This window comes from Ambystoma mexicanum, chromosome 2p (genome assembly GCF_040938575.1).
Source record: "Ambystoma mexicanum isolate Mex_15411 chromosome 2p, UKY_AmexF1_1, whole genome shotgun sequence".
Lineage (NCBI taxonomy): Eukaryota > Metazoa > Chordata > Amphibia > Caudata > Ambystomatidae > Ambystoma > Ambystoma mexicanum.
The window spans coordinates 1024346538-1024362303 of NC_090923.1; the positions used below are offsets into that span (position 1 = coordinate 1024346538).

The 15766-nt window shown below is 44.9% G+C and overlaps 1 protein-coding gene across 1 annotated transcript in view; it reads right to left on the bottom strand.

The window, feature by feature from the left end:
- KLC2 (kinesin light chain 2) overlaps positions 1 to 15766 on the bottom strand; it is an 854727-nt gene that overhangs the window by 356326 nt on the left and 482635 nt on the right. Inside the window, exon 11 of the mRNA XM_069644886.1 lies at positions 6848 to 6915. Coding sequence (XP_069500987.1) covers positions 6848 to 6915 — 68 coding nt within the window. The remainder of the gene's footprint in view (positions 1 to 6847; positions 6916 to 15766) is intronic.

Sequence of the window (15766 nt, forward strand, 5' to 3'; positions counted from 1 at the left end):
TTTAGAGCTTGTTGGAAAGCTTAGAATCTCGGCTTTATAATGCAAGTTAAATCTCGCTTCTAGCACAAACGGTTCAAGAGATACAGACTATTTAGTGGAGGTAGATTTTCAGAAATGAAACTTTAAAGTTTCAGAATGACAGATGACAGTTTTGCAGCTTTAAAGTCACAGAAGGACACACAATGCTATGGTATAGTTCTAGATAGGTTAAAATAGTTTGAATTAGATTATTTTAAACAAAGAGATTGGTTTTGCAGAGTTCTGGCTGAGTACTCACACTATATTTTGGACAGGAAAGCGACTTCGTCACCGATCGGGTCAGGATTGGCAGCGGTTCTCTCGCCACTGGGTACTGGTTCTGCGCACAGCGATTTGGGTCAGCTCTCAGCGATCTGGTCTGGGTCTGGTCTCTCTGGATCTCTGGTCTCTCTGGATAATTCTGCCTTCTGGGTCAGCTACCGGTTCTGGCAAAAGTTCCTGGCAAAAATTCAAACAGCTCGCCCGGCTGTTGAATAGTTTGCAAATGATTTGGAGGCCTGCTGAAAAAGGATTCAACTTGTGGATTCAGGCCTCTCTGCTACAAGTTCTGGTCTCTGGAGATTGATGGATTTGAAGTCTGGAGTCTCCGGGCAAAGCGTCCCGCAAGAAAGTGGAAAGTGAATGTATCTGCCTGGGTTCCAGTGGCTCTTTTTATGTCTTTAGAAAGTGGGTGTGTGCGTAGCATAACTGAGCCTGCCCCTCTCAACTTATCATTGGCCCAGTTCTCCTTTCTCCCTTGACTGGAGGAACTGAGTTGTGAGTCAGAGTGATGAGGTAGGTTTATGGTCAGAGGATCCTCCCCTTGTAAAATTGCACACAAATCTATTTCTGATCCAAATACATATTTCCCAGATACACAAGTGGTTGACATTACATGTACATATGTCATGATCTCTGCTTCCAAAAGGTCAGGGTTTTCCCAACTCCCTTGGAAGCAGATCCATAACCCAGGTTCCGAGTGCCAACCAGTCCCAATTGGGACCTTTTGGACCCAGTCCTGGCGCCAGTGGCACCAGGCTCATAAATATGCCCAGTCCCAGCGCTGGAAGCGCCGGGCTCATAATGCTTGGGTGGACTTACCTGCAGCAGACCATGCTGCTTACTTGCCTGCCAGTTGAGCCTCTGATCCTCTTCTGTTTGGAACTACTTTTCCTGTTGGGTGGGGCAGGAGCCACTCCCTAGATTCAGAACACTGGAACTCTTCTGGAAGGCAGGAACTCTTTTCTTACCTAGGCGTGGCTGTGGAAGGAGACAACTAAGCACTACAGGAGGCTATTTAAACCACACCCGGTGGATGAATCTTGCTTTGCGTTATTCTGCATCCTCTGCAGCAAAACGCTCATCGTGTCTTCTGCATCGGATCCTGGGCCTAAGGAAAAAAGGCTTACCATCCTGAATCCAGTCTTCAGCAACACCTATAAAGACAAGAAAAAACAGGTTAGCATTCCGGCATCTGAAAGAAAAAGGCTTACCATCCTGAATCCAGTCTTCAGCAACACCTATAAAGACAAGAAAGAACAGGTTAGCATCCCGGCATCTGAAAGACAAAAGCTTACCAACTCTTTGCACGCTCCGGAGGCCTTCGGCGCTGCATCCCGCATCTGAAAGACAAAACAAGGTGCGTTTAAAGACATTGGGGAACTGTAATACTCACGTGCCATTACTCCTTTCCACATCTAAACCAGTGGGTATTCCGGCACCCTGCAGCCGCTCCGAACTCGTACCTGCAAAATAAAAGACAGTTAGAGCGCATCGTGAAGCAGGCAACAAGCGCTTACTTACGTGCTTCCAGGCGCTTCTATTCATCACACGGACTCCATCTTCAACTCACTTCAGCCCGTCATCCGCCATCGCCGGAACCCTGCAAAACAAGAGACATCATTACTAAAGACTTTAAAGACAATAGAATTACTCGAAACTTACCGTTCGTGCAGTAAACGACGGACAGCAGTCCTCTGAAATCAAGAGGCCTGCGCTACCTACCCAGTGAAGAAACTGGTTACAGCACCCTGCCCCGAGGCAGATGGAGAGCTCGGCATTCACTTACCTAAGGTGAGAGCGTTAACCTTTGGGGGTCTACAGGAGAGCAAAAAAGGAAGAGATAGGGACACCCCAATAACCCCAGTTCATTAATCCCATATTTTCTATCTGCAGACATCTCACTCTTGAAGTCAGGCATACAGTGCACAGAGGTCCAGCCCAAAGAGCCAACCGGGTGCTACACATCACCTTTGAAGATACGGTAGTTGCCCAGTCAAGACCGGCGCCTCTGCGAGAATCAGGTGAGCGTTACACATATTACAGATTACTTATGGTACATTCTGTTCCAACTCTGATGTTTCTAAGAGCTTGCATTCAAAAATGACAACTTATTTTCGTTTTTAGTTGGTTTACCAATATCGGACGTTTACCAAAAATGGCACAAATGTACACCGCCTTTCTAAACATATTCCAGTAAATTTTCATTTTTCTAGCATGAACCCCGTGTCTGCAATCTCCATAATTCATGGGGTTTTGCCTCAGAACATGGTACAGAGTTCTAACACCTCTTAAAATGTGCACAGAAAAATCACAAGAATGATGATGTTATTTATATAATTTTTACAAGTCCGCACTATGAATTATCCATCTTTTTACAATTATGCTCTGGCCCCCGAGGGGTGTGGTTTTCCAAAGCACATGGTGGAATTTCTGGTTTATCCACTTCCCCCAAGCTCATCTTGCTCACAGATGCAGTGCCCCTCCCCGTTTCCTTCCAAGAGGAAGCCATTTACAACCCCCCTAATTTAACATTTGCCTGAGCCAAGGACAGTGCTTTGTTTAGTTTCCTGCAGTCCCCAGGTGCCACTCCCCTAATTCAATCAGAGAGGTGTCATCTCATTTTGGCAGGGGCAGCAGAATGCAGCCAGCCCTGGGAACACAGCTGCTGATCAAGTTTCAACTCCTGTCGGGGGTAGTTGTCAGGCAGAATTCAATCTCTTTCAGCAGGGCTTCAGCTAAATGTCACTTTGGTTCCCAGTTTTCTGCATTCAAACCAAACTTGCAATTTTTACACATGCAGCTACAACACTGATTCTAAGTTCAAAACTATGACATTTAAACAATTTCAACCTATGTGACACTCAAAAGTTGGTCACTCATTTATTCTAAACATTTCAATTTTAGTGGCTTTAAGTTCAATTTCACTTGAGCTCCTGACATCCACAGCTCAGCCAGTTTCATTATGAACATTATTTTGGGCTCTTTCTCTTTCCAGATTGTGTATGCACAAAAGTCTACCTTCTGCCAAATGTCTGCTGGTGTTCATTGAGATTTTTGAATATCTTGCAATGTTTAAAATAGGCATTTTTAGCTTGCATTTCAGAGAAACAAAGGTGATTTCAAAGCGCTTTTTTTTTAGCCACCGGCACTGCTGTTTTTCCTTTGGCACACATTTCACTCATGGCACTCCTGGCCCCTCACGCTCACTGGTGGGTGGCAGGTTAGGCGACCATTTTGGTGTGCGCAAAACTGCGCGGTTCTCCTGGATTCTGGCGCAAATGTGGGCTTTTCCGCCCTCTTGGATTTCCTAAGCCCACAGCACAAATGTTGTAGCCTAATAACTTGAACGTGGGTCAAGACACCCAACAAGGGTTAATTGAGAGCCCATTTATATTCACATAACTGAAAAGTCCATCCAACAGCCGTTGAAGTCCTATCGCAGTTCTATCTAGGAGAACAACATCATCTGCATAGGCGAGCCAGTGCAGTTGGACCCCATTTAGTACTGGACTTGTTAATGCAAAGGGAGCTAAAAAGTACCCCATGTCAGATGTATAAAGATTGAAAAACAAAGGAGCTCCCACACAACACTGCCTCACCCCCCAAGTTTACCCTCACTGGTTCTGATAGATGGCCTTCTTCATCCAAACATACTCTGATGTTATTCTCCCTATGGAATTCTATCAACATGCCCAACAATCCTTCTGGAATTCTCTTTAATATTATTTTCTGCCAGAGCCTTCCTCTATCCACCTGGTCAAAGGCTTTGGAGAAGTCCACCCATGGCCCATATAGCTGTTTTTCCCCTTTCTTCTGTGTCTTCTCGCTTAATAGATTTAACAAAATGCCATTGACTGCGGTGGAGAGCCCCTTCCTGAATCCTGTCTGACATCTTGATATAATCTTTGCCTTTCTTTCCCAAGCCTCCAGTTCACGTAACAATAGTTTCATGAAAATTTTACCCTCAATGTTCAGGAGGGCGATAGGACGATAGTTTGCCACCAACGTCCTATCTCCCCCGTTGAACAAAGGAATAATAATTGCAGAACTCCATGATGAAGGAAATTGCTTTCTGGCTATGATCTCCAAAAAAAGCCAGGTAAGCAATTTTGACCACAAGTCCGGCCTATTCCTCATTACTTGATAGGCGAGACCATTCGGACCTGCCGCCTTTGAGGCGGATCCCTTCATAATCAAATCTTTGGTAAGGGTTTCGTCGAATGACAATTTCCAGTTTACCTGCATATCATTTTCAAATATAGTTTTGATCGGTTTCCCAAAAACAGATTTTAAATGGCTAATCCAGTCTTCTTCTTTGACCAAATTAAAGAGCTGGGTTGCCGAGTTTCCCTCAGGTTTATGAATGACAGACCAGAAATCCTTTGAATTTTTTTTTGTAAGTAACTCCAACATATGTTCACCATCTTGCTGATGTCTGATTATTTTCCTTGATATGGACCAGTCTTTATAGTTTTTTTTCAGTAATCTTATCTCATCTTACTTTTCCATCTGTTCCTGTTCCATGAGATGGAGAAAGATCATCTCTGACCACACCACTCTTCCAGTGGGAGTTCTCTAAGGTTCTGCCCGTGGCCGACAATTTATTACTCGCTAGCCCTCTCCACCTCAGAGTTGTCCTACCACCTATTTGCTGTCAATGCCCAGATCATCATCTCCTTTCAGATGCTAACACCTGACCTTTCCTCGCTTACATTTCTAATTAGCTCCCAGTCATCCGCTGACGGATGGCACTTTGTTGCCTATAATAGACTCCTAACACTGAAGTCATACCACAAAATCACATCATACTCTAGGTCTCCTTCCCCTGCTCCTTGACTTCATCGCAACATCACACATGGCCCACAAACCTACAGTGTTTAACAGGAATTGCAAATTCCATCAATGTAATAACTCTACTGCAGCTGCCTAATGGCACAATTTACCTAACACTAGGAAAATTCATCTGCTTAACTACCATGCCACTAAAATCCTCATCTTTGCTGAATCAGCTGGCTATTGCTCTAGCCTTCTCCTAGACCTCCATCTCTGCTCATCACCACCATCTTTACAAAATTCTCAACTTTGCTACATATGCTTTACAGCCTTCCCCCACCACTGCTCATCAGCACTAAGCCTGCTGGCTCACTATTACCCACAAATGCTGTTTCAAATACTGTTTTCAAATCTTTAAAATCGAATCATGGCATAGCTACACTTGTCAGGCAGACTCCATCTCCACCAAACTGTGCCTTCTTGTACAGCGCCCTACTCAATCTTTCTGTTCCCACTGCATTGCCTCTTGCTTCTCCTACTCTTCCCCCTTTCCCTCTCTAAGGGACCTCCTTTGTCAATAACATTAGACATATCAATACTACTCCTGGCTCAACTCTGCTCTTAAACTCCATCTCCTTCCCTGAAAGGATACCATACCTTATCCCAACACATCATCCATCCCTGGTGATCATCTCCTCTCCCCTAATGTACATATTGTTTATCCCATTTCAAACTGTATACCATCATCTGATTAGACACATAGTACATTAAACACATAACCTATGTTATCAGTCTGTACTGTCAGAAATCCATTTCATCACAATAATCTTCCCCCTTAATCACCTAGATCAATACTTGCTCATTTATAGCTGACATTTCATATAAAACCCTGAAAGGACTGTTATAGGGATCTAATGCACTGCTCCAAGAATCCCTACACCGTTACTGGTAACATGGCCTTTGCTGCATAAGACTACACAACTACCAGATTGGGGCTTTCACATTTGACTTGAGTACCTGAGGTGTTCTAAACAAGCAGTGTGACCGTTTCCATAAACGGCGGTGGTGGTGTGAGAGGGTTAAGGGGGGAGGGAGGGTTAGAAAACAGAGCAATTGCATGATTTAGAGCTAGGCACTGCTCCAGATAATTAGCAGTTCAGAACATTGAAATCCCACTGAAATAGCTCATCTAGAGGCTCATCACAACTTGATGCGGCCAAAGCAACTCATGTGTAGTGCAAAAAGAAGATGGCTCAGAAATATTTACCTCTGCAGAAGGTGTGCTGTAACCGTAGAGACGAAAGACCCACAGAAAATAAACTAGTAACAAGAAAGCAGTTAATAATACTGTGTTCTCATTACCACATTGGCTTTCTTACTCTGCAGGTCATGCACAAGTCCCATGGTAATTAATGGTTCAAGCCGGTCAGGTCCATCAAGTTGTGATCTTTGATCACAATCAGGATCTCAGGGAACGGAGTGCTAGTCTTATGGGAAATTGGCCCAGTTATATTTTTCAAATAAATATTGGTCCACAACTGAAGTAGATAATGAAGCTGAGAGTAATCAAGTCCACAAACAAAAGAAAGGTCAATCCCGATTCAAAGAAATGACTTGAAAAAATGGTGCCTGATTTGGTATCTGGTACTTTGATCCCATTTACAGAGGTCATCTGCACAGTGTGTTTCTGGCACCACTTCACCTGTCACCCCACCACTCAATGCACAGTCCACGCTAATCCCACCTTTCAATGTGTACACGCCTTAATGCTCACCTGTCCACTTTGCAGGCCTTGTACCAGCCCCCATACTCTGCGTATAACGAGTTGTCTTTGCGTTTACCCTAGCAAAAAAAGAAAAAACATTTTACAATATGATACAGTACTGAATGCTGTTTATTTCTTCTAAACCCCCCTACAGTAATACAGTTCCTGCTCACTCATTTTCCAATGGCCACTTGACTATCTCACAAGAGCAAACGCCAAGCTTACAGGCTTATTTGAATCTATGATAAATGCCAGTTCTAAAGATCTGTAGCAAATCATAAGTGATGTTCGTTCCCCCGGAGCTAGATCTTTGATAGATTCACATGATTGAATAGAAAACCACTGTCTTGTCTGGGAAGGAGTGAAGGGACCTCTTCACTGCAGCAACCTTTTAAGAATATTATGTCCATCTTTGGTTTTGACCCGTGTTTGGTAGAACCAAATTTCTACGGCTTAGATATATCAACCTATCCTGGTCTGAGGGTGTATATCCATGAGGTAGAATGGCTTGGATGTCAGGGAAACTGTTCAAAAAGTGAAGGCCCAGTAAACACATTTGATAAACACACAACAGAAGTGCCACACACTGTATCTGTAAACATATTTTCTTTATTATAAAGGATGTACAACGTTATAACTACACAAGTTACAAGTAATTTTTCAAAAAAATAAGCAGCAGTGACCACCATACAATTGTTCAGGTACACCACAAACCCCAAATGGACGTTAAGAGAGGCTTGTAGGCCCCTTCAATAACAGTAACCCCAAACATCAATATCCCAACAGAAGAGAATGGAGGCCAGCCATCTGGTTGGCCCCAAAAAACACCAACATTTACGGTAAACTCCTATTGGATGTGCAATAGCGGACCTACGGCTAAGAACTAGTCCAAACTAATCCAAACCACCATAGAAGGTGCAGGTCTGGCCTCAAGGTGAACCCATTTGTGCATAAAGGACATTGCTGGCCTTCATTGTGGTTGCCTAGGACTAAGAAGTGGCTCAAAAACAAAAAGGCTGAGAGCAGGACTTGGCTAAGGTAGACTGGGCTACTAATGGAGTAAATAGCCTTGCACCCCTGTTGAGGACAAAACTAAATTACAGCTGCCACTAATCTACTCCCTTTAACAAATTTAGGATGAAATACTCACCCTAAGGCCAAAATAGCACTAACTTGGGACCACCTACTCTAAAGGGTTTGCAGTGACAGGGGTACTTCAGTAGAAGTCCCTCTGACCACAAAAATAGGTCAGTGATCCCAGAAACCCCACTGAGGAAAGAAAAAGAAAAATAAGTGTAGGGGTCTCTACAAAGGGACAGCAGAATCCTCAAAGATAGAATTCTGCCCCAACAGCCAACAACGACTGATACTACAGCCAGAAGATTGGAACAAATACGTCAGGCAGATGCTAGGTGCCCCAATGAAGAAGAGAGGTTAAAATGTGGCATCTCACTGCTGAGGAACCTCCACAGCGGTGTGCCGGCATTGCATCCAGGGAGGTCAATGTTGTCCCCTCGATGGTCGAGGTCACCAGTTGAAGGCCACCAACTTCAAAAGAACCAGACATTTACCATATGTAATGTGTGGGGGAGCTCCACAGAAGCAAATGAGATGAACTGGCATCACAACAGCTTCTGGTCAGAGAAAGCACAATAATAATGATATTAGCAGGAGTCAGAGATCACAATTTAAACAAAGTTTAGAAGGACACAACTGGAGTCCTACACAGTTCAATTGTCCACCAGCAGTGATGGCCATGCCAGGCCTCTTGAAGAATGAGGAGTTTAGACTTCAGGGTCAAGCAGTACAGGTAAATCCTGGAAGTCGCAGGAGTATAGAAATGTCTTCAGAGGAACGGATATAGCCGGTGCTGGTGAATCAAGAGAAGAGAACACTGTACATTGTTATGTCTGGTCACAGGGCAGCAGAGCTTCACCGTTTGGTTTTTCTGAGTACAAGAGAGGCTGGCGCAGGACAGCTGTCCTCCTAGGACAAAGCCTTTGGTTCTGCAGCTTTAGGATCAAATCCCCAAAACTGACAAACTACTGGTGCAGTGTCATCTTATATCCATAAACCTTGGGTGTGGTCTGACCCGAATCTATAAACGAACACTCTTGCACCATTCAAAGTGTTGGCGGCTAGCCATTCAGTGTTGGGCAGCACACGTATACTCTTGCAGGTATCATCCCGGCAAGCACATTGGATGTGTATTCTAAGAGAATCCCGGACATCCCCACCCACAATCACACCTACCCCAGCTCTTTTCTGAGCTCCTGGTCCACGCGCACATCAGGAATGACCCTACCTGGTTGTTCCCGGTCTCCACCGAACCACACAAGAAATGTTGTCTTGCTTCTAGACTTAAAAACAAAGAGACTCAATTTTAGCACCTCCATGAAGGAAAAAGTCTTCCTGGGATCCAAATGACAACTCATGCAACAACCATCTTAAGGCACACTGCCACCAACCAGAAGGACACATAACTTGCTCGTAATGTTCTTTGATGGATTCTCTTCCCCCAGATTCCTCATCTAGATATATATTCTCCAGCGCAGACTGTTCACAGAAAGTTTCACCAGGGGCATAGTGTAGCTTGATGACTGTCACTTCTGACGCTCAGCTTCCTCGACCCCAGACAGGACATTGTATAAATGCATCAACCTATACCCCATTACCCCATGTCTGCCCCCACCCCGAATGCTCAGCAGCTGAAAGAGCACTTGCATAGAGAGAATTTGGGGCAGCAACAGGCTGAAAAAATCCCATCTAAAGAAAGAACAGTTAATACACTTGTTTTACACATGAAGATCTATTTGATCTTCACACCATCCTGCTTTCTTCCTTTTGATTTCAGAACAGTGCAAGGCTGAGAGGGCGATGAGGAATCTATGGAGTGAGAATCCTCAGAAAAAACATAACCTGTAAATAATATTACCTTCTACTGGATTGCACCCTCCCACAGATTCTTCATCTAGGCAGAGCAACAAGAATGGAGGAAGGCTGAAAGCAGGCATTTCGCAGCAGAAAGTTTTGGAAGACTGCAAGACCAAAGGAAGCATGTCTAGCAGTAAGCAAGTCCAGACAGTAACAATTGGAAAAGTTGCTGACTGACAAATCTCTACCCCTTTGTAATAGCGTTGAAGGCACTACTCCTCTGGTGGAGTGAGCCCTAATGGCACTTCCTTGCCTGCCTTGTCATAACGTTCTGCAATACAAATAACTATCCAAAGTGACAGGATCAGCTTTGGACCAGCTCGTTCTATCCGCAACTAGGGGGAAGGATATAAAACATTGATCATCCTTATGAAACGGGGCAGTCCTGGCCAAGTAAAAACTCAAGCCCTCTTGTGGTCTAGACTGTGCAACCTTTGATTAATGGGGCTGGGGGATGACTGGTAATTCAATTTTCTGATTAACAAAAAACTCCAATATAAAACTTGCATAAGACACAAAGGCCTTACCTGAAGAATAACAGTCTCCTAAAATAAATTCTGAATAGTAGGCTTGCCTAACAGCTTGCATATAGCCACCAGAAAAACATTCTTTAATGTAAGGAGCTAAAGAGCATGAGTGCATGGGCTCCAAAGGGAAAGTCAAAAGGAAAGAAAGTACAAAATGCAGGTCCCAGAACAGAACCACAAGCTGCGTTGGTGGAAACATTAGTTATGCCTTTCAAAAACTAGACAACCAAAGGAACTGTAAAAAAACTATCCTTGCTCTGGGGACCGCTTGAAGATGGAAATGGGAACAAGATAACCATTCACTGTCCCCATCTGTAATCCCTGCCTTGCCAAGGACAACACAAACTCCAGAATAAAAGAGGTGGAGCACGCCACAAGGTCCTCAACTCTTAATGCACCATTCCTCAAATGATCTCCACTTGCATACATAAAGATACCTGTGTGCCATCAGAAACATCACTATGACCTCAAAGTTGAGCTCCCAGTGATCATAATCCCATGAAGGCTTCAAGTTTCCAGGTTCGAGTGCAAGACCTGACCCCATAACTTCAACAGCAGAACCACTCTCAGAGGAAGGTACCAAGGTGGGAAGATGCTGGCCTCACCACTAGCATAGGATCAAAACATGGTCATGGTACTCAAGCCTGTGGTACTCAAGCCTGTGGTGGATGCACTAATTGAACTGTCTGCAGCTGCCCTCTAGAGGGCAGCTATGCACCAGGTGAATCTCAATTAACTGAAGGTCAATCAGTGTCAGCCTTCCATTCCAGCCAGTTGATGAAGCCAGTATGGAGGGAGGGCTCTGGATCAGCTCTCAGGTGGATGTGTACTGAGAGCGAAGGAGTCCGCCCACTAGGAAGCACCCTGCTTCTACTTTTTCTAAGCGGCAATCACAGATAGCTGTCAGTAAGACCTGCAAGTATTGTGCTGAATCACAGGAATTTGTCTCTTCTCCCCAAGGGGGAGCCCCCCCGCCGCCCTGTGAGGCTAGGGAGGTGAGCCAGCTCCACAATACTCTCCCTAGGCGTAAAGGCAAGTGGGACCTCACTGGGAGAAACTCCCCCTTTGGTACAAGGACTCCTGCTCCTGTGAGGAGCTCCCTAGAGAACGTTCCAACAGTACCTCTTCAAAACCATCCGGTAAAGAGTTGTAGGAGGAAAATGTCATAGGTGTTCTTGTCAACAGGGAACAATAACTACGGCAGTAAAGGAAAAATCACCCTTTACTGGAACGAGGAGGAGGATCTGTGGTGGAGATGAGAATCTGCTAAAGACAGAAAAAAAGGAACACGAAAGCGTACCAGGGAAATCCCATAGCTACATAACATATGAGAGGGGATGAGACTGGAGACAGATGGAGGAAACCTGTGAGTTAAGTTACTGAGCAGAGGCTGGACACACCGCATCCAGTCACAGCAAGAAGGGAAGAAGCTGAAATAGACATGCATCATCTTGGAGCAATGAAGGAGAGAGAAACTAAGACGGACGTGTGGCATCCCAATACCAAGCGAGGGTGAGAGTGGTTTGACCACAACAAACCCATGGTGGACGCGGAGTCCCGAGAACGTAACAGATATCACTCTGCAACGGCAGACGGGAAACCAAACGGTAGCTGCAATACCGAAGAACTCGCTTGAGTGACAGATTGAAGAAAACACAGATAGAGGCACACGAGAGGTTAACCTGACAAAGCAAAGAGAAGAATCTGAACGAATAACAAACCCGGTTACGCTGTCCCTAACAACTGTAGGAAACAGGGAAAACGGGAAACCCGGGAGGGGGACGGAGAATTGGAATACTCATACTCATCCCAGACAAGATAAAGCCTTGACACATAGAAGATTTATTAACAATCATTGTTGGAGCACTCAATCATCCCAGGCATGATAAAGTATTGAAACGCAAAGAATTGCATAAGAATCATTCGTACTCAGTGAAGGGTCACTGGCCAATCAGGTGGCTGGAACAGCAGGTGAGAATATACATTATCTGCCCGCTGGTCCAGCAACCCGAGGCCCTTCCCTGGGTGGTGCCCTTTTTTCTTTTTTTTTTTCTCCAAATTTGTCTTTTTATTGAAATCTCAATGTACATAGCAATAAATCAACAGTGATATAACATTCAAGATGGGAACATCAAAACTTCTTTTCCATTTTCATTACCAGAATACCCCCAAATAATAAACAAATTAACAAACAATATTGATAACAATTGGCCCTACAAGTTGTTCTAGTGTTCTTTTACATATCTCAAACAATACTTAAAGTCCTAATTTCATCTCCGAACATTCCCATCGCCCGCAGCGGTCCCCACCTGTGTCAAATCACCTTAATTTTGAAATAAATGCTTCAAGATCTACAGCCTAAAGAAAATGTGCTCCTTGTCTTGCACAAATTCGAAGAATGGGGCCCAAATATGATTTAATCGAGTCATATTCCCTGTGATGTGTGCAGTTAACTTTTCCATAGCCACGTTTTCCCATTTCTTAACCCACCAATATGACAGACATGGCCCATCAGTTGTTTTCCAAAAACGTGCACGGTTTAGTTTAACTGCCAGTAATAGTTGTGTTATGAGCTCTGCCTTGGGACCCACAGCAGGGAAAGTGCTGTCGTCAGCAACGTCCCCTGGCAGCATGACAAGGGGGCACATGGGGAGTATACAACCCGTGATATCTTTTATCCTTGACCAGATTTCTTGCCAATATGTTTGTATTGTAGGGCAAAGCCACCACATAAGTGTGAGATCCCCAGTTGCCCACACCCGTGCAAACAGGGATCTGGATTTTTGGGTAGAATTGCATGTAATCTCTGTGGAGTCATGTACCAAAGATAACATTTTTATCACACACTCCTTGAACATTGTGCATCTGGAGGTTTTTTTTTTTGGGACCATATTTTCTGCCAAGAATCCGTTGGTATGTCTATTCCTAATTCCCTTTCCCAGCGTGTCCTATATGGATGTTTGTCTTCTACAGAGGCTCTTTCTAATAAGCAGAAGCAACTAGAGATTTTCTGAAGCTCCTGCCATTCAGAAATCCGAAATTCAATCCCTACAGGGAAATCGGAAAATATCTAAAACGTTCAGTTTCAAGTAAGTTGAACTTTTCTTTGCACTCTATAAATGTAAGAGGACTCCCATCCTTGTATAGGTCCATCAGTCGGAAAATCCTGAGTGATTCCCAATGTACAAAGACCTCGCTCAGCATTCCCGGGGAAAATTCTGGATTCTGTAACACTGGCGATAAGGGCCCAAGTCTTGTTTTAAACCCCAGTTGCGAGCAAGCTTTATCCCAGGAAGTAAGGGTAGATTGGGTGGAGTCTAGAAAATGGACCCTGGCAAATTTTGGCACAAAAGCCAAATGGGCTAGAGGGAGGCAAGAGCAGCCTTGCTCTATTGTCTTCCATTTCGGGCACCTGTCTTCCAGCATTGGCGCAATCTGTGCTGCTCGGAAGTAGCGCTGTATGAAAGGGACCCCCAATGCCCCCACATCCCCTTCAACCTCAGGAGTACTTGACGCAAAATTGTAGGTGGTTTCTTTTTCCAGATAAATTGACTTATTGCTTTCTGTAGTTCTAGAAGAACAAGTTACTCTCTTACCTGGTAACATTCTTTCGATGGGATGGTCCGACGACGTATTCCACATCTATGACAATAATCACCACAGCTGTGCGCTGCTTCGGAAAATCTTTCGGCGTCAGCGTCCTGCGTCGATGACATCGATACGCTGTCCTCAAGGGCCTCCGTCAAGCTGACGTCACTGGATGTTATAAGTAGGACACACGACGCCCCTAGCCTCAGTTGTAGTTTTTTCCCCAGAACGTATGGCACCAATCCTCTGCCAGTATGACCACAGAAAGCATTGTGGAAACGTAAGCTGCAATCGCATAAGAAATTCTGTAGCGGGGTAGGCAGGGAGGGAGCGATATGGAATACGTTGTCGGACCATCCCATCGAAAGAACGTTACCAGGTAAGAGAGTAACTTGTTCTTCGAGGGAATTGGGTCCTCCAACGTATTCCATATATATGACAGACTCCCAAAGCAGTACCAACGTATGGAGGTGGGAAAAGAATTTAGAATACAGAAATTTAGAATGCCCAATCAAATTGCAGATTAAAGGACCGCCTTGCCAAAGGCCAGATCCTGCCCATGGATAGAATCTAGGGAGTAGTGTTGTACAAAAGTGTGGACCGAAGCCCAAATGGCTGCTTCACAGATCTTACGAATAGGAACACCCCTATGCAGGGCAGTAGAGTCAGCCATACCCCTAGTAGAATGGGCCCGTAAGCCTGCCGGAGGGTCCTTATCCGCCAAGCGGTAACATTCAGAAATTGTCAAGATAATCCATCTAGACAAAGTCTGCTTAGTAACAGCTTGTCCCAAACGCCTTCCAGCGTAACCTATAAAGAGCTGATCATCCACTCTGACACAGGACATGCGTGAAATGTAGAAACTTAAAGCTCTCCTAGGATCTAACTTATGAAGCCTCTCCTCATCCTTTCCAGGATGTGGAGGAGGATAAAATGCTGGAAGAATGACCTTCTGGCTTAAATGAAATTCCGACACCACTTTCGGAAGAAAGGAAGGACGAACTCTTAGGACAACCCTGTCCTTATGAAACACAGTGAAGGGTGGCTTAACTGAAAGTGCCTGTAACTAACTCCCTCTGCGAGCAGAAGTGACCACAACTAAAAATAAAGTTTTCAGGGTTAACAGTCTCAAAGGACAAGAATGTAAAGGCTCAAATGGAGCACCCATTAGAAACTTGAGAACAAGGTTCAAATCCCAACCGGGCACCTGGAAATATGACGGAGGGAACACATTAGTGAGCCCTTTCAGAATCTGAGAAATTAAAGGGATTTTAAAATAAGAACACTCCTCAGACGAGCGCTTCAATAAGGACAGCGCCGCCAGGTAATCTTTAATGGTACCCACTTGCAAGCCCTTGTGGGCTAAAGAAAGCAAAAAAGACAACCACAGGAGTGTCACATGAAAAAGGATCCGCACTCTTAACCCTGCACCAGTCGCAGAACTTTTTCCAATGGTAACGGTACAGGGACTTTGTTGCCGGCCGTCTGGCCGAAAGCAACACCTCCATCACGTCTTCAGTGAGGTCCCAATCCTTATACCTCAACTTTTCAGATGCCAAGCGTGAAGGTTGAGAGATCTGACCTCTGGATGGAGAACCTGTCCCCCCTCTCCCGTGAGAGCAGATCGTCTCGGTAGGGAAGACGACGTGGAGGGCAGATGGACAAGTCGAGAAGGTCCGGGTACCACGTCCTCCAGGCCCATGCCGGAGCAATGAGGATCATCCGGGAACCGAACCTCCGTAAGCTCCGCAGCACTTGCGGGATGACGGGGACTGGAGGAAACGCATACAGCAGTGGGAAGGACCACGCCACGACAAACGCGTCTCCTCTTGGAGGAAATTCCCGCGAGGAGAACCTTTCGCACTTCCGGTTGACACTG